Source organism: Excalfactoria chinensis, chromosome 10, assembly GCF_039878825.1.
Source record: "Excalfactoria chinensis isolate bCotChi1 chromosome 10, bCotChi1.hap2, whole genome shotgun sequence".
NCBI lineage: Eukaryota > Metazoa > Chordata > Aves > Galliformes > Phasianidae > Excalfactoria > Excalfactoria chinensis.
In genome coordinates this window covers 16,487,231-16,512,130 of record NC_092834.1, presented here as the reverse complement: position 1 = coordinate 16,512,130, position 24,900 = coordinate 16,487,231, and the positions used below count along the sequence as shown (strand labels likewise).

The 24,900-nt window shown below is 43.5% G+C and overlaps 1 protein-coding gene across 1 annotated transcript in view; it reads right to left on the bottom strand.

Moving 5' to 3' along the window:
- Positions 1-972: 972 nt before the first annotated feature.
- Positions 973-24,900, bottom strand: part of PSTPIP1 (proline-serine-threonine phosphatase interacting protein 1) — a 45,067-nt gene continuing 21,139 nt past the window's right edge. Inside the window, exons 4-15 of the mRNA XM_072345561.1 lie at positions 22,550-22,584; positions 21,366-21,472; positions 19,502-19,564; positions 18,349-18,447; positions 16,427-16,472; positions 15,556-15,635; positions 12,909-13,007; positions 12,114-12,210; positions 9,317-9,398; positions 7,620-7,690; positions 5,617-5,714; positions 973-4,009 (exon numbers count right to left, since the gene is read on the bottom strand). Of these exons, the coding sequence (XP_072201662.1) occupies positions 3,875-4,009; positions 5,617-5,714; positions 7,620-7,690; positions 9,317-9,398; positions 12,114-12,210; positions 12,909-13,007; positions 15,556-15,635; positions 16,427-16,472; positions 18,349-18,447; positions 19,502-19,564; positions 21,366-21,472; positions 22,550-22,584 (1,012 nt within the window). The 3' untranslated portion in view covers positions 973-3,874. The remainder of the gene's footprint in view (positions 4,010-5,616; positions 5,715-7,619; positions 7,691-9,316; positions 9,399-12,113; positions 12,211-12,908; positions 13,008-15,555; positions 15,636-16,426; positions 16,473-18,348; positions 18,448-19,501; positions 19,565-21,365; positions 21,473-22,549; positions 22,585-24,900) is intronic.

The window sequence follows — 24,900 nt, the reverse complement described above, 5'->3', positions numbered from 1 at the left end:
AGCCCTGGACTTCAAAGGCACCCCATGAAGGAGCAAGACAAGAAGGAATACAAGGTAAGAGTCGATGCTGTTAACATCATATATATGTGGTCTGTCAATGCTATGGCTCAAGTATGCTGGGATTCTTCTTGATGGGAAGTTCAAGCAAGAGTCTTCAAGGTGGTGATGCTCAAAGCCTCCAGTACCTGTGGTGTTCCTAACATTGGTGACTGCTCTATTTATTGTAGAAGGGATTGACTGATTTCTTTCTTTCAATTGAGTGCTTGCAAACAAAGCCAGAAGCTACCTGTCTGTAGCAGTGGACCTATAAAACGTGACAGGATTTTTCTTTGTGATTAAGTCCTGACTGTGTTTGTTGGCTGAGTCTCTGGGATCCTTGTTACCAGCCTAATACTGCTTTGTCTGACCAAGGGTTTTCAGCAGACTTGTGTGCTATCAGTGGTATATGCAACAGCTGAAATCTGTTTTGTGCAATCATGGGCCTCACTGCACTAACAGGTGTTTTATAATTGCATTTTCAACCAGGTTTTCCAATTCTCCTTAATTGATAGCATGGTAAAAGGACAATAATGTGCGTAACTGAGCGTGGTTTAAGAGTACTGTTGGTCTGAGTTGCAAGATTCCAGCTTTTGAAAATTTGCTTCTGCTAAAGGAATAATAGAACCTCTGCACTTCTTAATAACAGCCTTATGATCGCATTGCTCAAATCCAGAACCCATCAAGGAGAGTAGCAGGTATGAACCTCAGTCTGTTTGTATTCTGTTGTGGTCTATGTGGGAAATGACTCCAGTCCTTCTTACCCGTCTTGTTTAATGGGTAGAAAATGCCCGTTGGCTTCTTATGATCTAGTGAGAATTTCTAGGGGTAGCAGTTAGAAGTCTGAAATTGTTCAGCATGAAATATTTGTTGTCAGTTGTGCAAAGTGAAGTCTACCCCACAGTGCCTATTCAAAAGCAGCTCAGTAACATTATTGCAAATTTGCTTTAATTAGTTTGACTCTATTTACATATTAGCCATAGGCTGTAAGTGGTTAATTATGTTTTCCCCCTCCCCCTTTGCAGAGCAGCTGGCAAAAGCGTGTTCCTCTCTCTGTCTGCTAACAGCTGCTTGTGTGTGAACCCATCCAGAGCACTAACAGCATAGGTAGTGCTATAAGAGGCAATCTGCTGATTGTGGATGTGCTGTGAAATTAGTTTACTTGATGAAGCTAAGCACGTCACTGCTGCTATGGCCCTACTTGTTGCTTGACACATCCTTGCCAAGAAATGGTAGTCACAGTGGAGGTAGAGCCATATCAGAAGTGTCTATTAGAAAAAGATCTGAGCCAAATAGAGTGGAGTTTAGTTTAAGGATGCCTGTCACTGCAAAGGATCTGTTTTAGTTTCACCTGAAAATTAAATGATTTCACGAACACATCAGTTTTGTTACCAAACAGTTCCAAGCTGGAGAGGCAGCGTTATTATTAAGGCAATGTCCTATGTTTGACCTTCCTGTTTCTTGTACTGCCTGGAATAGATGACACTGAAAAGGGTGTTTTAAGGGGATGTGTGTGTATTTCTTGATATCTTTGTTTTATTTCTGACAAGTGCTGACACACTGATAGAGCAAGCTGCATAGATATGGATTATGAACTACTTATCGGCAAGATTCTTCAGCATAAAGCAGAGAAACTGAATTATGAGAAAACGTTGCTGTTGCTTTTTCATTTCCTTATCAGCCTGGAGTTAGCTTGTGGGACCCAAATGCTACAAGAATGGGTAGGTTCAGAAATATCTATAGCAGATGCAACAAACAGAAGAAAACTTGACAGGAAAAAAAGAAAAAGATAGGAGAGGAACCAGTTTCCTGAATTTAACAGCAAAAATATGAAATGCTTTGATGGGGGAGATACAGAAGTCGCCATCTGTCAGCTGATGTGGACCATATGGTTCCTGTAGGCAAAGACAATCCATACAAGGATTTCAAGGTAAGCAGGACTGGGTATTGCATTGTCTTGTGTGGGGCTGTCTGTGAGTCTTAGCAGAATCCCTGTGTCAAATATTGTTACAAGAGTTGCATCTTAGAGACTTCTTAAAATTAAGATCGCTTGCAGATATTTCAGTGTCTGTTGGTTAATTACCCAGAATTCTAGAAGCAAATACATTAAATCTTTTGTACTTTAGGATTCCTCTTATGCTGTACACAAGGAACTGTTGTAGTTGTCTGGCAGCTGCATTTACGGTGCAGTTAACTAATGTTGTGGACTCTTAGCACTGTTGGTTCAGACATGGCCACAGGAAGCTGTTGTTGACATCCCCAGCCTGTGTGAGTGCATACAGTACAATCTAGGGCCTGAAATGTTGACATCCCCAGCCTGTGTGAGTGCACACAGTACAATCTAGGGCCTGAAATGACATTCAAGTTCCTGCACTTCCTCTGAGCCTCTGCTGATAGGAGCTGCCAAGAGCCCTTCAGCACTAATGCAGATGTGCAACGTGGTAACTTGGGCAAGTGTGCTGTGCGTGCAGGAGGACAGAGAGGGCCTGCAGCAACTTTTATTCCACTCTGGAATCAAGAAATGAGAATAAGATGACATGAGTGCCTTTGTCTCTCACTGTGCTTACTTTCAGAAACAATCACATTGAATGTTACAGCTTTTTCTTCTGCCTAGACTTTTTTCTCACCGTTACCTTAGCTAAGAGTTCTTCCCTACTCTGTGCCTTCTGAGGTGCAATTAGACTCATTTGCATTGATTTAGTTCAGTTTTAGGATCTGAAATAGGGTCATTCTAGACCCAGAAATAGCACTTTCTGCTTCAGATCAAATCACTGGTGTAGGTTTTTGACTGTCACTGAATGCTACAGAGTGAGAATTAGCACAAAGTACTCCATGATCTCTTGCAAAGTACAGCGGTGGTTGGAAACATTCCTTAAATGCTGGACTGGCAAGACTGCTGGTGCTGTAACCTGTGAGGTGCAATGAAACTGCTCAGCACTGCTTCTCTGAAGAGGCTTTGTTGTAGAACAAGCACATTACAAGTAACTGGAAAGGAACCCAGCCAAATCTGTGCCAGCTATCCCAGAGCTGCAGAGAAGTCAGACTGAGAAGTCTGTGGGCAGAAAAGGATCAGCTGGGTGAACAGAGAAGTTAAAAGGAGAATGTGCTGAAGGCACGTCTGTGCAGGCTGCATGAGGCAACTAGCACTTTTTTGCCCAGGATCAGGGCAGGGCAGCACTGCTAGAAGACTTTTTTTAAACATGAAAAATCCCAGCAAGGTGTCAGAGAACCCATCCAACTGAGGTAAAAGCAGGCCTTGGGCTCTTCATCTGCCCTCATTTGGCCGTCCCAGAATCCAGTGCACAGCAGAGCCATGGATGTCCTTGTGATGTAAAAGCTATCTGCTTTCTGAGTATGCATGCTTCCTGCTTTTAGCTCAGCACTTGCAAGTTGCAGTGAGGAGAGGGGATCCATGGTGGAGGTCATGGCTGCAATGGTAGTAGGGGTTGCTCCCAGGCTGATTGGAGGTGATCCTCCATGCTGGACAAGCATTGGCTTCTTTTTCCTTTAGTACAGTTACGTTCTAGGCAGGGTTTTCTCCCAGATTCACCAAGATTTGAGATTCTCATGGCAGCAGTGCTGAGAGTGGAAAACACCTTTGTGAGAAACACAAGTCCTTGTCTTGCAGAGATGAAGACAGCTTTTTTCAGACAGTGTGGGCCAGAAGTTGTTGAGGGGGAGAGAGGATCGGTGGGAAGGACGATGAAAGCAGTTATTTCCTGACTAGTAAATGTAGAGGGCAGTATAATGGGTCTTCTTGGTCAGCTGGAGCAGACTTTGTATGATGTTTGTTTTCAGTAGTAGAATCATTTCAAAGTCTAAGGACTGAGGCTACGCTTCAACAGATCTTTTGAAGGTAGGACCCTGGCACAAAGCCTCGCTGCCCATTCCTTTCTACTGTCCACCAGCCATCGTCATTTTCTTCAATGACAGCTACAATATCTCCTTCATTGATGTCCAGTTCGTCCATGTTCTGAAAGGGGACAGGGAAAGGAAATGTGGTTAATCTGAACATACAGGAGGGATACATGTATCTTGTGTTTTGTTTTTTTTTACCCTGTCTTTCATCAAGAGTCTGTCAGTGTCCTCCAGATTGGTAACAAGCCTAGCAAATACCTAACAGTGGAGGATTAAGTGCTTCCTGAGCTGCCTATTTCCTTAAGATCCTCAGAATGTTCCCCAGCCTCCCTGTTGTCTCCTCCTGAGCAACCTGTTTTATCATAAGGGAAGGCTGGAAAGGGCTAAATGTGACTGTTCCAAACCAGCCAGCCACAAACCTTCCTATGTCTACAGCTCTTACTCAACTGAACACTGCAGGGCTTCATTCCTGGCAGAGATAAAAACGGTATCTCTACAAATCCAGGCCATAAATAGGACCCTTGGTTCTTTTAATAACAAACAACGGTGGCTAGTGGAGGAACTTTTAAGCCTACAAATTAAACTATGGCAGTCCTTTGAGGGTAGGCTGATAGTGTAGCAGGAGTCAATGTGAAGAAGAAAATAGTTTTTAACCAGTCCTGAAGAGAAATATAGTGGAAAGGACCTAAAGGTTCATGTTATGGTTGAAGAGCTATTGCTGGATTTGGAAGAAGTTATAACAATCATGAGGTGGAAAGCGGGGGCAGGTGTCCTGTGTTCTGTATGTTTTATTTATGCCATTCTTTGAAACCTGTGGCTGCTGTGAAATAAGCTATTCACTAGAAGCATCAAGGGCCTGAGCAACTGTCTTGATCTTTTTCTTTCCCTTTTTGGTGTTTTAGAAGGTAATCTGTATAATAGGAATAATGATGTCATCTCTCTTTCAGACATCTTGAAATCTGCATGTGAGGAGTCTGTATTCATAATGCTTAATGCAGTGGTTTGCCCTCTAGTAATGTGATGTTACTAATGGTATTATGCTGAGAGAGGTCTGAAGTGAGTGAGGTTTAATATCCAGGTTAAGGATGAAGGTTGTGGTTTATAACACTCTTTTGGTACATAGGCCAAGTCAACTGTGATTCTGCAACTTGCAACACTGAAGTACAGGGATACACTATCATTTGGGGATTCAGTCCTCCCCAGCATGGAGGAGACCTCAGTTAAAGCTGGTGTGTTAAACTGGAGCAGGACTCTCCAGGCGATAAGTGAGATCATGTGGAGAAGGGTTCTTAGACAAGCATTTGTCATGTAGTCTGAGATCTGCTATAAAGCTTTGGTAGAGTTTATAAGAGAAATCTCTACCTACTTTCTTTCCCAGGGCGGACATTTCACAGGAAACTTAAGTTCAGAATGCTCAGTATTGCATATTTGGCCATCATCACCAAACTAGTTTTCCATGCCTCTTTAGGAGGTTGCAATAACTCAGCACCAATTTAGGCAAGCATAATTACTTGCAAAGAATGTAATTGTTTCATCTTGGGGAGAGCATAGTCCAGTGATCTGTGCCAACAACTGGCCAGTAACTCTCTAAGTGTCCTCCTTTGGAAAAGGAAGGGAAGCTAACAACTCCTTCACACAATTGATGCTTTCAAGATGTTTAGATCAACATTCAGTTTTAAATCTGACACTGTAAGCAATATTTAGTTTGAAGCCTTTGTTTACCTGGGCCGTGTAGTCGTAAAGCACTCTGTAGTCTTGTGACGATGTAGTTCTTTCGTGTTCATTTACAAAAATGGATGCGTAGACCCCATCTGTTTTCTCTGATTGTGGAGAGGGGGGGGAAGGAAAAACAGAAACAAAGAGTTCAGTTGCTTATAAATGCATGGGATCATACGCAAGAGTTCACAAATACAAGGGTCTCTGTTCTCTCTCTGTCTGGAGGTGTATGTGTATAGAAAAGCTGCTGTGAACTGTAGGTAAATTCTTGCACAAAAACTATGTGCCATTGATTGGGTGACAGTGCAGCCATTGAGCTCTCTGGGAAGTCAGAAGCATTAGCTTCATCCAGGTTGGGAAAAAAGTTTACCCTGCATGATCACAGAAGTGCAGAGAAGGAAGTACTGTGAGTAAATTGGTGTCAACTGTTTGCTACTGGAGAGGTGAGATTCTGGCAGTTCAGTGATTCATGCAGAGGTTTTTCCTTTGAGAAAAGTGGAAAATACCGTGCTGATGTGGTGGGTCATCAGACATTTTCCATTAGTTCACATAGTTTCCATTTAGCTGTTTGTCACAGATGGGACTTTGCTGGTAGATTAGATTTTAAACTAGCTTGTCATTATTCAGGAAAACTGTGGTTCAGGAAGAGACAGAGCTAGCCCTATTGAAAAGAGCCAGCTGGGTCTCTTCTGCTGTTCTAGTGCTCATGGTGTGACCACGGTGGTAAGATGGAAGAACCAAAGCCTTGCTGCTGTGGATGCTGTTGTGCTGACACATTAGTCCAGGCTAGAGCTGCTCTCGTGTACTTCCCAAGCACATCTTTGCTTTCAGTAGGGCTGTGTGGGGAAGAGAAGGGCAGCTGTGGTGTGAGCAGACCAACCTTTCAGGGCTGGCTAAAGATGAAGGGGAGAGCAGGCTCTAATTGCATGCTTGTAACCTGGTATGTCAGCCCAGGTGAAAACACTGCCTTAAGAGGTTTCCAAAATGTGATGACTGTGGTGTGCTAAATGAGCAGCAAGGTCTACTTGGGCTCCACACTATGTCTGAATGAGAGATGGACAGCCAGCAGGGCTTTTTCTGCAGTTAAAGGGAGATTATTATACCAGGCTTGAGCATAAGGTACCACCACAGATGCTGTTTACTTGGATAAAGTTGAGATCTGCTGTTAAATCCAGCATTTGATGTAATATTGTTGTCTATTTCTGGTAAGTTTTTCCTGTATGTAGTCGTTATACAGCTCTGCAAGAGCCCAAATGCCTTCAGGCTGTGTGTATGTGGATGCTGCTGCATGCTGAGTTAGGCAGCTGGGGCCTGGCAGGTCCAGCTGGTGCCTGATAGCTCCAGAGAGACTGTGCTTCCTGAGCACCAAATACAGCAAGTGGGGTAGTTGCAGCCTCGTTACTGGGCATCCAAGCAGGCAAGGCAGGCCTTGCAAAGGAAATTGACCCGAGTATGTTTAAAAGCTGTTTTAAAGGAACTTTTTGATTTCCTGTAGGCAGCAATCTCAGTTCAAATGTTTCTGGTTTAAATCAATAAAAATGCTGTAAGCTGCTGCTTTCTGCATGATCAAAATACTGTTTTAAATGTCCTACTGATAAATGCCTGAGTGCACAGGTTGTGATAAGGCAGTCCAAGTGTGAAATGAGATGAATATTTGTATTCATAAGGCATGAGGCAGATGTGTTAAAGACTTCAGGGATTCCCTTGTGCTTTTTAGAGGTAGCATATCCAATGTTATGAGAATACTATTATCTTTAGTAAAACTGCATTGGTCTGAAAGCACAGTACGCCCTTGCCCAGACAGAGGTCTTGAAGTTCTTATGACCCTAAGGTTATATAGATTATTTAGTACTTCAAACTAGGAAATTTGAGCTGAATTTGTTTTCAATCTGCTCGTACTCTTGCCTGACATCATGTGAACGTGTGCTGTAGTTCTGCTCTGTGTTAAAGCGGGATTTAGCAAGCAATGTTAAACGCATCTGGGAAATTTACTTCCTGGTGAGGCATACCTAAAGGAGGGGCTGAAGGAATGACACTTTCAGTGTTGTTTTTGCTGCTTCCGTGCAACAGTCCAGAGAATCTGCAGAACCAAGAGAAGTCAATGACAAAATGAGTGAGCAGGGCATTTCTTACAAGTCTCAGCTGTCAGACTTAACCTTCCCCCTTAACCTTACATGGATGTCATCTTTTCCCATGGCCATCCACTTTCCTTTATCTATAGATATTCTTACCTTCAGTTAAAGTGAAATCTAAAAAAAGCCCTTAGAAAATCACTGAACCAGATGAACTGCCGGCCATCACTAAATTGTGCACTAAATGCATCACACACTATTGTGTTGTGGATCCAAAGACTCACGAAACAGAATTCCAATCATCTCATTCTATTGATATGATGAGAACTGTCAGTTGTTTACAAGAGAATACCATTCCTTTAAGGAAAACCAATGCAATTCAAAATACAAAGCCTTTATAACATACCTTTCTAGGAATTGTGAATTCAAGTGAAATACTTTTGTTTCCTTTATTTATTTTTTAATCTCACCTAGTTGTTTTCAATATTGCAGCTGGATTCTGGCTGGGAACTGGTGACCAGGCCAAGCAAGAAGATTATTTAGGACATAGGTGTAGGTAGCAACAGCATGGGGTGCTTAAGACGTACCTCGAGGGTTTGATTTTTTCAGCTGGTGAATGGTCAGTGGTTCAGGAACATGGATATCTAAGCTCAGTGAGTTCTGAAAAACTGAAGCTGAGCCTCTGAAGGCTGTTTGCTCCTGCCGAGCACAGTTGTATTCTAAATGGCCATGCAATTGTCTTCTGTAATTGCAGAGGCTGCAATGTTACGATTCATTATTATGTAAAATCTTGTTTCCAACAGGGAACCAAGTATTGTGTATAAACCTTATCAGTTCCCTAACAAGCCTGGCCCACGTTTTAAATGAGAGATCTCAGCCCCCTCTTTGTCTTTGCCATAAAATAAGACTTGCCAAACTACAAAGCTTTCCTGCTTTTGAATTTGATGCCATTCCTGCCATGAATTAGCCATTTTAGTATAAAATATTTAGACCAATAGCTCTACTGTGCTATTCCACTGATATAACTGCATTCATGTTACTATATTTACCAGCTTAAATGGATTAGAAAAAGAAAAGCACCTCTCTTATCATCACAGTTATTCCACTAAGTATTTTTTTCCTTTGGTCTAGATAGAAACAGCAGCTCTTTGTTGTTCTCAGCTGGGCATCGCAATGCACTAAGCCAGGAGGTACTGCTGAAAAGGACAGCTCTCCCCAGCCCTGGCTCCCAGCAAGGCTCACCTTTGCCCTCCCTTGCACAGAGTGCTTTTGATGCTGTGTGCCATGACTCACTAGGAAAGAGGAAATGAGTGTGAATGCTCTCCATTGCCAGCCGACTAATTGTTTTATGAACTTGTCCTCTTGTCTCTCTTCCCACTAGGCCAAGGCAAAATAGCTCTGACTCCAGCTTTAATGGGTTTACTTCTTCTCTCGAGTTATTTTTATTTGTATGCAGCTGTTTCTTGCTACAGTGAAAGAAGCAGTAACTATCCAGGTCCCGTTTACTGTCACAGAAACAGAATCACAGAATGCCTTAGGTTGAAAGGGATCTTAAAGATCATCTAGTTCCAACCCCCGTGCCACCATCGTACACTGAGCAGTGCTATGTCTGGGGCTGAAAATTCAGCACTCACCTCTTCATCATCCCACAAGTCTGGGTTGGGCTGTTGCTTCTGCTTGGTTCTCTGTCATAGTAGTTCTCATATCCTATTGCACCTGCAGTAAGGCGACAAAAGAAAAAAGAGATGTTCAATCAGGCAAACCCTATTTCTCTCAATCAGAGTGCAGCCAACAGAATAGCAGTTCAGGAGCAGCAGCAGCACAACATCCATTTGCACTCGCCAGTAACATGTTTGGGGCATCTCAGGGGGATGTAGGTGCTTGACAAAAGCCATTCAAGTGCTTGTGTGCAGATGCATTGTTGGTAGAAGGGCATTCTTGACCTGGCACAAGCACAGTCAAGGTCCTGAGGAGCCATTGCAACAACCGTGAGTAATCCTAATTCAAAATGTAGTTTAGCCCATGGTTGTTTCCACTGTTTTCTTGAAGCTCCTACTTTAAGGGCAGCAGAGCGTGGTCACTGTGAGCCTGTGACTGTGAGCCTGATACAGTTGGTGGCAATGTTTTGTTGTTGTGTTTTTTTTCCATAACACATTGAGCTGAGAATTTCTATTGGAGCTGAGGGAAATTTCTGAAAGCCTTTGGGAGCAGCAGTAGTGAGAAATGTCCTGATCTGTGCCTGTGTGTGGCTTCATACCTTTCGTATCTTCACCTCCACCTCCTGAGAGCTGATTTGCTTTTTGCTCAGCAATAGATTGTTTTTCTTCTCTTGAACACAGTTATGTTACAGTCCCTTCATTCTCCCCTATGGTGTGGTTGAGGGTGAATTTGAGCTTATTTACAAATCTAGCTTTACAGATGAAATAGTTACAGATGGATTTATTTTTCATCTTATAGTTGCCAGTGCAGTAGCTTAGAGCTGGTAGTCAAACACCCTTTCTGCCTTCTCAGTGTGAAAGTCAAGCAAATATGAGTCAAATCCAATTTGGATGCCCTGATAACCTATTATCTCAGTTCTAATACCAGGTAATTATGGAAGATTTTGAACTTAGACTAAAGATTATGTTGATGTTTTCATGCTGGATTAGCCAAGACCATAAACAGAGCAGGCACGTACAATAGTGAGTGCAAAGAATTCCTAGAATTCCTACAACAGAGACTCACAGTATTAAAGGATCATTCCTATTTTTTTACCATTTTAAGAGTCTGCATTTCTTACCCTTCCAGATTTTCCCCTGCTGTAGTTTCTAGCCTGTAATTCATGTCATGACTAGGTAGAAGAGAAGAGAGAACGACAGCATCAAGAAACCAAAAGGTTGGTCAGGATCTACCTCTACACAACACAAAACCACACATGGGTTTTGCTGTGCAAACTCATTAGCAAGAGCTGTAGAGGTACTGGGGTGTTACTTCCAGAACATGTCACCTTCTAGAAGGTGGCAGGAAGAAACACCAAAAAGCAACAATGAAAAGAAACCAAACCAAGAGTCAGTTGTTTCTTTGCATTTGATAAAGCTCTCAAGTGTTTTTCCCACCTCTTTCTTATTAGAAATGAGTCCTGACATAGCCAAGAACTGTGTGCAGAAAATGACCTGGGTGACCAGAGAATGAGAGATGTCCCATAAAGAAGGGAGAGAGGGAGTGAGCCTAGCTGAGGATTACAATTCTTTGTCTGCAGAAGTTTCACACCATTGCAAGATGCGTTTTCACTGTCAGAAAGGAAAACTGTAGCTTTTCCTAGGTAAATGCTCTTGTAGCAGTCAAATTTAAATCCCCTATGAGAAGAGGAATAAACTGTAGCAGCAACATGACATCCAAGCACGTGCATCAATGTATTAGTGTAATTAAAAAAAATAAATAAATCTCCAAGTCCTGATTCTTAATTGTCATGGGTGTAATGAGAAAAGGTTAAGCGGTAAACAAGCCTTAGGTAACTCAGTGCTGGATTACTAACAGCATCCAGCCCTGCTGAAGAAGTTACCAGGTTGTTACTGCTGCCAGATCTGGGCTCTAAGCTGCTCATAACAAGATTATCCCGTGGTTCAGGGCACTTGTAGGTGCAAACATCAGCAGTACAAGATCCATAGCACGGAAGGCTTTTGTCAATATACAGCTTTCTTATACCAGTGTAGCTTGTTCTGTGTTCTGAATGGAAGTAAGCTCTCTTGTGACTCCTGAGTCAACACAGAGGGGGTTCCTCTTTGGCATCTCAGCATGGTATTACAGCAGATTGTGTAAGTATACAGTCTGTGTACACAGATTTAAAACAATAAAGAAATGGAGGAAGAGATCATTTCAGAATAGAGATCTATCATCAGGTCAGCTGCTGATGAGATGAAATAGGGAGTTTCCTGTCCTTTTACAAAGGCTGTGAAGCTTTGTTTGCTGCAGGCAGTGCAGGCATTCACTCTGTAAATATCTGATACTGCTTGTTGAAGTAAGAAGGTGTGGTTTGTGTTTTGTCATGTGGAATGTCAAATGACCTCATTTTTGTTGATGTGTTTGGAGAACTCCTATCCTGGAGCAGCAGGTTTTCCACATAGTACTGCTGTTAGTTCTTCCTGTCCTACTCTCCATTTCAGCTTAGAGATTTTGATCAATAAAAGAGGCTTCTTTTGGGTTGAGTGGACAGCCTGTGAACTTTCCATCACTACTGCCTACGAGGACAAAGCCAATTTCATTCCAAATTTTCCCCAGTTGAGTTCATGCCACTATACAAACAACGTCTTAAGAGGAGAAAGTATTATTCCCACAGTGGGTGGGAATGCGTAGTGGGAGCAGACAGTCCTTCCTTTGGCTTTCCCCAGTGGAGTGGGCTGCCCAACCACACGCTAATGGCTGACTCGTGGTAAGACCAAAGGGAATAATTACCTGGAGGTTGTGTTCCTGTCATTTTACTCTTAATGAAGTAGTCTATGTCTGACTCTACGACGCAGTTCTCCAAGCTTACCCGAACCTCTTCATACAGCTACAAGACAGAAATCAAGGATTTAAAGTTTAGCATTTCATGTTGAATTAGCTTTCAGTGTTCTTGTAATGCTTTTTTTCCTCATTAAAAACACTGCAATTGGTGCATGTCTGACCTAGTTCTTTGGTCTGTCCCCCACGCAGCCATTCTTGTAAACACATCTGTTATTTGTGTTCTGGATATCTTTTCATGAGAGGAGGAAGGAGACAGTCCAGGGCTTTTCAATGCAAGCAACGAAAACTCAGACATACTTGAATGAGGAATGTGACCCATGTTTTTTTTAGGTGTGATACACAAACCTTCAACTAGGTGGAAAATATGAAGGAAAAAGCAAAATGTCATCATGCAATGGTGTATGTTTTATGTCTTCTTGCTCTGAGACCGTAACCACCTGCCTTTTAGGACATGCCTAAGCACTCATACTCAGCTGAGCAACCTGGTATTTGGAGGCACTACCCAACAAAAGAAGGGGCAGAAATATAGCATTGTCACAGATTATCTAAACCCATGTGTCTGTTTTACATCTGGGTAAGAAGGGATTAGAACGATTGAGAAGACTTTCCCTTAGTGGAACATGCCAGAGCTGCACAGCAGCCAGTTTGATAGCAAGTGCAGAGAAGGCCAGGCTAGTGCTGTGCTTCCAAAGGACTCCTGCAGTTTGTCTTTTGCATGTGAAGCTCCCTGATTTCGGCCCCTACCTCATCGTCCTTCACGCACTGCATGGAGAGCTGGTTGCAGTGAACCCACAGTGAGTTCCGGAGGATGGTGATGCGGTCACACTCCTGGAGCTGGAAAACCTGAAGCCAAAGAGATGTGAAGTAGTGTCACATCAGTTCTATTGCAGGCAGTCACAGTTCTTAAACCTACAAAGGTTTAAGAGAGCCTTTATAGAGGACAGCCCTTCAGCTACTGGAGAAACACTACCTACTTGCTTGTGCCCAAGGGTTTTTTAAAGTTATTGCTAAGAATGAATTGTTTTGCAGACAAGGGGGGCAAAAAAAAAACCCAAAAAAGGCAGAGAAAAGGAATCAGTATCTGTGTTTGAATGCTGCCTGCTGCCAAGGAGTTCAGAGTGAGGGTCCTGCTTGCCCATTGCACTGGAATCTTCAAGTGTAGCAGATTACTATAATGAGGAGCTGTATTCATGCTAAAGGTAAAGCCAGAAATATCCATCTCTGCCATCCAAAATGTCTTACCAGACTTCCCCTTTGGAACTATTTCAGGCTCTCTGAGGTTGCGTTTGCTCATTTCTAAGGTTATTTTCAGGGTAAAGGTAAGGTGTTTTTTCATCTCTCTACTCTCTCCCTCATCTGTCTAATTTATTAATGTTGTACATCTGGCTAGATGTACAGAGAGTGAAAGGAAAAGAAACCGCAGGATAAATATGCACTGAGATGGGGGAAGAGGCAGATAAACTGTCTTGGAAAACTTTAGAAGTTGTTTTTTGTTTTATTTAAGTTCCAGTGTTAGAAGAAGTTTTTGGTAGTCAGTTTTTGGTTTTCTATGAGGTGTGAAAAGCTCAGATGCTTCCAGCCATCTGTTTCCATCTCCATTTGCTAGTAATTATGTCCAGAACACCACAAATGTATGCAGTATTCAGCAGAATACTTGGGTGTGCTGCCTGCCATCGGATATCTTACTTAAAGATAAAAAGAGTCAATCAAGGGAGAGCCAGCTGGTGTTGGGACCGGTTTCTGAGAGAAATAGCTTATTAAGAGAACCTGAAGGGGGTAGGGAAATTCATAGTTTGCTGTCCATGTAGAATAAAAAGCCTATGGACAGAGCCTACCCCCCAAGGGCTGTTCAATGGGGAATTTTCCAGGTAAATGATGCCCTTGCAGGAGATGCAGCTCATCAAAGAGAGAAACGGAGTGACTTGGTGTTTTAAATCTTTGCATATTGCAGCTGCATGCTGTGTTAGGCACATCTCTCATGCCATCAGGCTATGGGTATCCCATGCTTAGCTACAGACCTTAGCACTTCCAGCTTTTGTACTGTGCAGCCACAAGTTTAGGATCTTAAGCTGATTTTTTTCCATCAGTTAGCAGTTTAAAAGGTCTCATGAAATCTGCTCATTTACCTACAAGCGCTTCTTAAAGGAGGAGTTAGAAGTGCCATTCCTTCCTGAGTGGCTGTTGGAGCTGGGCAGTGGGCAGGCCGCAAGCTCTATGGGCTGTAATGAATGTAGCCATGTGGGAGAAACAGTCTTCCAGGTTATGGAATGTTTTGCTTGTTTACTGGCTTTTTAAGAAGGGGAAATTGTGTATCTTGGGAAAATTAAGGCTTGGCAAAGTTTCTGTAGTAAGTTTGCTGTGGCAGCCATGGGACATTCCCAGCGCTCCCAGGTTGGGAATATTTAAGAGGAAACAGAGAACCAGAAAGCTATTTTATGTAGGAGTAAAACCCGAAAGAAGTAAACATAGCAAAACCATACTTCAGCAGATGGCCAATGGATCTGCAGGATCATTATAACCAAGTGTGTGTGTCCGATCTGGATGTCAACCAGTCCCTGTGAGCTGGCGTGCAGACCTTAGAAACCAAGTGCTAATCTTGTCCACAACAGAAACAAACCTCCCCCAGCCACCATCCTTCAGTGGAAGAGATTAGTTCTTGGCAGGGAGCAAACGCTCTCAAAGGTGAATGTAACATGCTGTGTGAAATGTACAGGCTACCCAGAACCTTTGTTTGCTCTACAATGATGCTACAATAGATACTTGTTTTTTGCTTAGTGTGAATATTTTACTTTTAACCTCCTTTGAACTTTTGTGACATTTTACAAACACAAATTGAACAAGCAGATGCTGTCCTGTACTGGAGCAAGAAGCCATTCTGGAAACTTCTTGCAAGACATAATTTGGAGGGAATGTTTGTTTTTAATGGACTGTTGTAGTGCTTTTTGTTTCTTCCATTCTGAAATTCATCTTTTAAAAGTGATCTTTTGTATGTTCCTGTTAATCTTCTACTGAAAAAAAGCAGCTGAGAAACAACCTTGCCTATGATAGGGGATCATTGTTAGAAGTAGCATCTTAAGTTGCATTGTGAGTGAAAACTGGCAAGAAATGCAACTAGATTGTACGAGTTCATATATTGCTCTATTTTTCACGCCTCTGCACTTATTCCCTTCCTCTGTATTTACTTACACATGCTGAACAAACAAGAAACGTGGAAGTGAGGCAGCTATAACTAGGTCTGAATCTGCTCTAGATTTTGTAGTGTTCTTGCAAAGGCTCGGTGTAAAGCAAACAGCAAAACCCTTGAGATAATATTTGAGGACCTAGATGGGTATCTGTAAGTAGGGTGAAACAAGGAGCACATAAATACATTGCTGTAGAAGTCAATGTTTACCTCACAGGTTTTAATATGTTCCTGTTCCCACTCCATCCTGGCCTTATCCAGCTGTTCAATGTTCTGTTTGTACACGTTCTCTGTAAATACAGACACACACAATAGAAACCCAACAGTTAGGCAAGAAAAATGATACAGTCTTCCTCTTTTTCCTCCTGTTAGGATTTTGCTGTGGTTCTTATTCTGTCAAACCCCAGGCCTGAAATAAGTCATGAGAATGTGTGAGCTTGAAACTGATGGTCAGTAAGTGCCCGTGTATATATGTGTACATATATATAAAAATATATATATGGGGGGATTAGGTAAATAAGAGATCAGGAGCGCAGGCCAATGCCTATCCTCTGACTCAGCCACTCAGATAAATCACGCGGTGTAGTAAACTTAAATATGAGCAGTGAGTGCCAAGCCTGAGCTCATGAACCAGCTCAGAGGTTTGCCAGCATTGTCCTTTTGGACAAAATACATATAGTGTGTTTCTGGCTGAAGCATGTAGCCATGCTGCCATGCTCACGCACAGAGAACCCAGGGACTGTGTGTCTGCTTTAGGTTGGAAGTTGGCCTGGGACAATAAGTGTCATTGTGTTTTCAAACTTGCTTTGAGAAGAGCTTGTTTTTTTTGCTGAGTGAAGTCCTTAAAGATGGTCTGCTGTAAAATCTTTAATGACAGCATGAGACTTGCACGTCCACAGGCGTGAAAATAAGTGCAGCTGATGGACAGGCTTGCTTTTGTCTTCACTCTGGTGTCTTTGGGTAGATGAAACCTGACTTCAAACGGGTCTAGCCCACTTGATTTGATTGATGCTTTCAAAATTAGCATGCTGGTAGATCTTTGCTGAGAAAAAAGTCGGTTCTGTTGCAAATAGAGTATCACCTGCTTCATGTGCTGCATCTCTGCATTGCTTGGCTTTGTTCTGACTCTGAAACAGGAAAAGAAAGAAACACTTCAAATTAATTTCTACCCATATTTTTTGCTCCTGGCACAGTGTTCTGCTGCCTTCCTCCCTTTCCCCTTATAGAGTTAAGGTTCCAAGCTCCAGTTCTTGGCTGTTCCATCTTTAGAATCATAGAATCGTTTGTGTTGGGAAAGACCTTTTAACATCATCAAGTCCAACCATCTGCTCTGTCATGTATGTGCTGTGGAGAAGGAGGGAGCAGAATTTCACAGGTGTAGACGTAAGTCCACTGACTGCAGGGGAAATGTGGCAGCTTAGATCATTCTACCCAGGGATCCCTGCTGCAGGAGCACAGTGCTAGCATGCTCCAGCCCAAAGCTTGTGTCTGCTGTCCAGGTTACTTTCTAGAGTGTCCAAAGTGCTTTTCCAGTAGATATTTATAAGCAGAAATAAATGTCAGTTAAAAATATTCGCCTCCCAAGCTCCTCATGCAATGCATATATGACAGGAATACAGCCTTCAAAAATGCTTTGCAAATGCCAGACTATTTCCCATAACAACTCAGAAGACTGAAAGCTAAATTCACTCTAAGCAGGGTTTTTTGGTTTGGGTTCTTTTTTTTAATCTGCAGCTTCTAACAAATGAAAATAAGCACGTTATTGACAGCTCTGTGCTCCCAGGTCTTTCTGCACAGATGGTGATGACAGTACATTAATGCGCAGCTCTAGAAAGCGGTATCACACATTCTTCCCTTCTGCCCTTCAAAGCAATGCTCAGGTAGGGGTTCTCGTGACCATACTCCTCCTCACAGCTGGCTGGAAAATGTGTAGTAAACTAGAAACATCAGCTTCCTTCTTATTTTCTTCCTGGCCCAAATTGTTTGCAAGTGCTGAGCAGCATTAAACAGCTGGCGTTTCTTGTGAGATGCCTCTGTGCATTTCAATTGTGCTGGAGTGTGTGTGGAAATAACGGCAAGGAAGCGCCCTGGGATCCTTCAGAGTGAAAGGAGCTGGGTCAGATTTTGATGCCACTGAAGTTACTAAGAGTTGTTCTGGCATTATTTCAGTAGGGCCAGGATTTCATCCGCCCCCCCCTTAAATGGCAAAGCTGGGAGGTTTAATTCATCAAAGATTAGGGAGGGTGGGAAATAAAATGGAAACTTCGGATGCTGTTTTTAGTGTCTCCTTCCCTCCCCCCCAGCTCCTTGAGATGATTTTTGATCCTTTTTGCTTACACTGCACTGATTTTATCGAGCCAAAGGGAGTTCATTTATTTTGTTTTCTCCATCTGTTCTGCTGTAAAATGTTCCCATTAAAAGTTAGTGAATTGTCAGCTACAAGTATCAGAAGATGCAATGAAGGACAGCAGTGCCTTAATTTCCAATGATTTATTTTTGAGTTGGTAAATTTAGATGAAATTAAACTAAGCATAAGGAGAAAAATGTAGAGAAAAAGATGCATTTTAATGTAAGATACTATGCCTACTAAATGTAAGCAAGCAAAAGGCGAAGCTAGCTGCGTGACATCCATCTGACTTGCTTCTTTCTTATGAATGATTCTGGGGGAAAATCTCATTCAGATTGCTTTCAGGATTTATAAAGCAGTTAGGTCATAGTCTGGGATTAAGAACACTATTTGGGTCACTCGGTCCCTCCCTTGGCCCACCACAGGACAAGATCAGGGATGACAAGCTCAACTGAGTGGTCTGTGAAGGAAGGCCCCCTTGGGAAGGTGCTTCATTCCCATTTTGATTCTAAGGGGTTAATTAGAAGGGAAAGCAACCCCCGGCATCCTGTGGAATGGGCTGTTCAATTAATTGTGTTCTGTTGAACATGGGAAAAGGAAAAACAGCTTTTTCCCTTGTAAGCATCTGCTGGATAGGTCTGTTGTGTCTAAGGTACCTTTTCTGTTTGCTTCTGGTTGCCTGAAGCGCTCATCCGCTCAAAGGACTGCTCGGCCTCATCCGCCTCCTTGCACTTCTGTTCGTAGCTCTTCTTTGACTGTATCCAATTGAAATGAAATCACATGTGAGGCTTTGGGTTAGGGAACAAGGCTGGGCTGTCTCAAGGCCTCTAGAAGCTGGAGTTGCTCATCTGCAGCCTGGGGGAACAAATCAGCACCCAAGTTTTGGCCAAGGAGAGAATTCCCCATGACACCAGGGAGAGATGGCTGTTAAAAATAGCACTGAGAAGTTGTAGCAGGGAGGCTGGCAGCAGGAATCAGCCCCCTTTCTTACAGCCCTGAATTTCTTTGTTCTGTACAAGTGCTGCCAGCTCCCTGCCCAGGTGGTCACTGCCATGGGTGTTACTGTGGGTGCATCCAGTGCAGGGAGACCAGGTTAGAGCCAAAGCTTCCCAATGTGCCAGTGAGGACAAGTTGCCATTTCCATGGTGTGGCTTGGATTGCCAGGTGGCTGACCCAGCACTCCAAGCTGTGAGACAGAGCCAACCCCACATAGGCAGCAATCTCAGTAGAGTTCTCAAAAGCAAGAGATATCTTTATTTGCACCAGAAGTGCTCCCTGTCTTAGAGCTTTACTTAGAATGACACTGCATGTAAACACAAATAGTACAATTCCAGCTGTAGCACTGACAGGTCTGCAGCTGCTCTTCTTTAGAGGCAATTGCCCATTGGAAACCAAACCCAGCTGTTGCAGTTCCTATATCTGCAAGCCTCCCTGCAGGAGTGGTTTCTTTCTGCTTACAAGGCTCAATTTTTACAGTTATTTTCATGGACAGGAAAATAATGTTTTCTCCTATAAGTATCCTTGTCTAAAAAGAATCAAATCCCATCTGAACTGTGTTTGGATCGATGCTAATTCCACCTTTAGCTTTCTGAGTGCTCTGGGAGACTTCAATGGGTGACGCTGGGAAGGTTAGCTCCCTCCTGCAAGGAATCCCATCCTCTCATACAAACACATTCTTGTGCCATTAGAGCACACACACACACACACACACACACACTCCTGACCTTTGTTCACGTGGTACAGATTTCACCCTGTCTCAAACTGGAGTGAGTTTGCACTGAGGAATCTGCAGAAAACCTCCTTGCTTACCTCCATTGTTTTCTTATAATGGGACAACTTGCTCTTTTGCATGCGCTCCATTGCAGACTCGTACTGTAAGAAACACACAGGAGCGTGAGCATTTCTTTCTTTGCACCTTTCCCCCTTGCCTGCTGGCAGGATCAAGAAAGGCATTGGCAGAGTCTCTCTACTTCTCTCTGCTTTTGTAACTGACGGGCTTCTCAGTGGCACAGAGAGCATCAGTGAGTCAGGTAAAAAAAAATAATCCAAGATAATTCTGCTTCAGTGCCTTCCATTAATAGCAGAGAAGGATGTAGGCCTTCATTTTCTCCCTCCCTCACCCCTCTTTTTTTTTTTAACCTTAAGGAGATTAAATAGTGTAACACCCATCAGTGCCCATCAGCTCAGCTAGCAGAGCTCACTGCTGGCCCAAGAGCTCCATCTCACATCTTTGCAGACCAAACCACATTCTCACCCATGTGGCCAGCAGTAATTGTCCATTTTGAACCCAAACGGTTCCTGTGTAATTTATATTTCATTGCTTCTGACCAATTTATGCTCAGTGCAGTTTGATTTCCACAAGGTAATCTGGTCAGCAGTGCTGGATTTTCTTTTATAGCTTTAATTCCGTTATGCCCAGCCTTGTGTGACCGTGAGATATGCTCCTATTTGGCAGGGCATGGGTTTCTTCAGATGGACTTCTGGTCCTTTGATCTTTACATTCTGCTCAAGCAAAACTCCCTCCGGGGTCACCCAGAGACGTGCTTGACATCAGGCTCATAGCACGGTCCTGGTGGCAGCTGCAGCAGAGCCAGCACAAGCACAGAACAGCGTTATGTGAGATCTCCAAAGATGCTGACACCTTCCAGTATGTCTGATGTTGGCTTCCTCACAGCCATGTGCTGAAGGAGAAAACAGCTTGCAATGGGTCCCAAGACTCCAACGGAGTTTTAACCATTTTTTCCAGGCCCCTTTAACAGTTTCTGTTTGAGTTCTAGACTGTTTTCAAGCAGGAAAAAGCCTCTTTGAGGATCCTAGTGATGAGGGGGACAAATGCTGATGACTGGGTGCATGCTTTGCATGTGTGATTTGCTGTGCACTTCAAATCTCATCAGCAGCACTGCTTTTACCCCCTCGTATTCAGAGTTCTGTGCTGCTCCTGTGCTGCATCTGGGTTGTAGACGTGAGGATGTTGCTGCATTGGACATTGCTCATACGTGTTTACCTTTGTTTAAAATGATCTAAGGTCGGGGTATTTGATTGTGCCGTCCCCTCAGTCACTGTTTTCAGTGATGTCAGCTCTTTGTCTTCAAGCCCGTGGAACCAGAGGTGTGAGAGTCACTTGTCTCCATTGAGAGCTTTTTATTTTCCAGGGATTTGGAGCCAAATGAGACCACGGGGCATGAGATAACTTTGAATGTACTCTGAGCTTTACTGCACAGCATCAAGTTGATGCTATTCCAAGTATTTGGCATGTGTGCTGCATTCTGCCTAACAATCATTATTCTTCTATGATTTTTAGATGCTTATGTTATCTCTTTCTTTTAGTGCGTGTTAGAGATCATGCAGGATCATGCCAAAGCAATGCAATTAGCAAGGATATAAAAAAGAGTAAAGGGTGGATTAAGTTCTTACATGAATAAGAATAGCATCAGCAGTTACAGCAGAGGCAGTAAAAGTGACTAAAGCCTCTGTCTGTGGAGTTCAGAGCATTACTTAATTTCCAGCTGGGATTAGAAAGAGGCTTTCTTCCACAGGCCAGTGTATGGAGAGAGAGAAGTGTACAGTGGGCACATTTCATCATCTTTTGCAGTATTCACAGCCTATGGCTGAATAGAGGCCATCAGAATGGCCTGCTGACCCAGTCTGTATCAAAGATTGGCGAGTTCCTCACCTTTTTCCTTTGCTCCTTCTGCCTTTCTCGGAACTCCTCTATTCCTTTCAGTTCATCCTTCAGCATTCCTGCCAGCTGGATATGAGAGTTTCCAACACTTTCGATTTCTAAAGCAGATCAGAATTCATGTGCGGTCAGTGGAAAGGATTTTAGAGGTGAAGTCATATTTTTCAGGAGATATTTCTAAGATCTGGCTGCTGTGCACAAATTGCTCCAAACAGAGCAGCCTTCAGCAAAGAAGTACATGTGGAAACACAAGGGGTTTAACATTGCTGAGGGTGCTCAGAACCTGAATGGGGCCTACTGAAGGTCCTTCCAGTGCTCACAAGTGATGTGGGCAAGACCCCTTGCTGCAGAATTGGAGCACCAGCTCAGAGCAGCTTTAGCAAGCGTAGGATCTCCCTGCATTTCTTCCTAGCTCCATTTACTCCAGCCACAGGTATTGTGGTGCTGGGGGAGGACCTCCATTTTCCCTCTGGTGTCTGCCTTTCCTCCACTGTGTTCTCTCTGCTCATGGGAGCTGTTTGCCACTTGCCTCCAGCCTTGCACAAATGTCAGCAAGGGAGTTTGCACGTTGAGAATTTCCAAGGGTCAGCTAAGCTGGATTGCATTTCAGAGCATCTGACTGATGCTGTTTGAAGTGGCTGGCAGCTTCTCTGCATTTGTCAGCTTTGGTGGCTCTGAAATGAAGCCCTGCACTTTCCAAAACCACTGAGCTTCCCCCTTCCAGGCTCTAAAAGTACTTTAATTCACCAGCTGCTTCTGAAAGAGTGCTTTTGTTATCTAAACAGCAGGCACCAATACCCAGATAGCGCTGTCCTATTGGCTTATGACTGTGTGAAAGGTTTTAACTCTGCCCTGGGCGCCTTTAGAAAGCATCCTATGTGGATGTTAGTGTCTTGTGGAGGAGGGAACAGAGCTGGTATTTTGCAGCTTGATCTGGACAAAAATAACTTGAGGAGAAAGCCATTTTCTGTGCCTACAGAGGCTGGATTCGGTGCCCAGACTTGGAGGAGGACGTGAGTGAATGAGTGAGCTTTTCCCCCAACCTCCATGCTAGGTACAGGAACAGACTGGGATGGAAAGGTTAACAGTATAAGAGTGAGAGGATGAAAGAGCCCAGAGGGTGCCAGCACAGTGTGTCTGCCTGAACCTGGGTCACAAAGCAAGGTATGAATACTTACGTTGCTTGAGCTTCTCAAATGCTGCCCTCAGTGTGCTGGGAGATAAAAAAAAAAAAAGAGCACTTCATTAGCACAGGCTTCTAAGGATGGCTTAGGATGGTAAGGAATCTAGAGGTAAGTGCAGCACCGGTGATCGCTTCCTCCTTGCTCACCCTTACAGCTAAAGCAGCAGCCTCCCTGCTGCGCTTTCCTAGCACCCCCGCGTGGTGCGGCTCGCTCGCCTTTAGGAGATGCAGAGAGGAGAGCTGGGGGAGCTGACGTTCCCAGCGTGAATGTGCCGTGCTGTAAAATCAGCTCTCGGCACTGGGCTGTGATGTACAGCCCGGGGAGGAGCAAACACTGATGCGGTGCTGCTCACCTGGATGGAGGCGCACTGCTAAGGCAGCGTAGTGTTGCAGGAGGACATGAAGGAGTAACTATAGTTCACTTGATGTCCTGGCCTTTTGCAGTCCAAAGTCCTTTTTAAGAAGGCAGCATGGATAACAGTAGAGATGGGAAAGGAAAGAGCACAGTTTGTGAGAGTCGCTTTCAACATAATGATCAGCTCTAGCTCCTGACTGGTGGGCTGGAGTGGTGTCTGCATGCACAGAAGCCAATATTACACTGTGATCTGGAGGTTTTTCAGACTCACAAACCACCTTGTCCGGCCCCAGGCTGTATGGTTCCCTGAGGGAAAAAGTTCTGCAGTGTCCCTGACTTCCCCAGGTGGGAGCCTGGGCAACAACCCTCTGGGATCTCTGTGGCTGAACCACAGCTATTAGGGGAGCTCAGAGGAGGATGCATGTGTCTTCTCAGCCACGTGCAGACATAGGGAAATCCTGCATCTCCTGGCCTGCTCCAGGAGACTTAAGAGATGCATGAAGGATATGAATGGGTTTATTTAAGATAGCCTGCAATACCCCATGGTCAGGCATAAGTGCTCAGGTGATGGGAGTGGGTCTGTCCTCAGCAATAACTGCCCTGCAGTCCACTTCCTAATCTTTGCTTTCAACAAGTAAACATGAGTATTCATCTACCTGTTGGATCCTGCAGCATCTTCTCAAGGACACATACATGGTAAAATCAATTTGTTTGTGTGACTAGTTATCCTAATAACATTTAATCGTTTTGAAGCTTTGTTCACCTTTCCTGGTTTGCATAAAATGAGCTGAGTGTGAAACTTGAATGGAACCAATTTTCTCAATATAAAAGGGGGAAAAAAAGGATTTATTCCATATTCTTGAATTAAAAGGTCTAGATCAAGTACCAAGCTGGATATCAGCAGCTGAATTAGCCTTCTTTCCCTACTTAAAACCTCCAATGGATAAGGTTGAAAAATTAAATATACACGTGAAATAAAATGAGCTTTAAGTGTGGACTTTCCAGTGGGAGGTGGAGAATGTGCTAGCAGCATCAGCCCAGAAATAAGTAAATACTGATGTTTTCAGAACAGAGGGCACTTGCAAGCCACACGTACTAATGTACGTGCTGTGCTCATTTCTTTTTCCCAGAGATCTATTCATCAGTGTTGGTGATTCAGGTTATTCCAAGACTGAAAGAGCTGCTGTAATGCATTCTGAAAAACAGCTCATCCTCAGTGCACATCAAGGACAAAAGCAGTTTGTTGTTTTTCTGTCGTTGTTTCCAGGCATAAGAGCTACCAGAGTAGTCAGTGATCTTCAGCTATACGTGAAGCTTTTCTTATTTTTGCTGTCTCTCTGTAAGCATTAATCTGTCTTGTGGGACAGCAATGCATCTGGCTATGAGCTGGAGAGATACCTGCCTCACACACGGTCTTTAATTGCTAATTCAGAAAGCTCTGGTCTCTTGCTCCTGGTCTGAGACCCAGCCAGTCAGTTCCCCAGTTGCTGCTTAGGGTAAGACCACAGTCTGCAGGTAAACTGAAATAGACTTAACCCATTTCCTTCCTTATTTTTAAAAGAATTTTCTGAAATCAATCAGACCCCTTATCCTTATGGGGCCTGGAGGGGTAGCAGATATGTCATTGTGCTTAGTTATGTGTACAGGAGGGTAAGTAAATCACATCTCGACCCACAGAACCAGCAGGTACTCCTTTATGATTCGTGGGCTGCAGGGGCGTGCTGGCTGCAGCAGCAGTTCTGTAGGTGAGCTTTTGCTGCAAGGTGCCCTGATTGTATCAGTGAAATACATTGGTTCAGTGCTTCGAAGGGTTTTAGTGGCAGCACTTCATACAGCAGATATACTTGGGGATTTTAATTTAGATGGCCCTCCTGTCTATATGGTAAATACGCACAGTGTATACGCAGTACTTATTACCCATCCCGTCTGCGCTGGTGTGACTTTTGTATAAGATTGAGAATGGCTTTATTCCAAAGCATTGGAAATGAAGG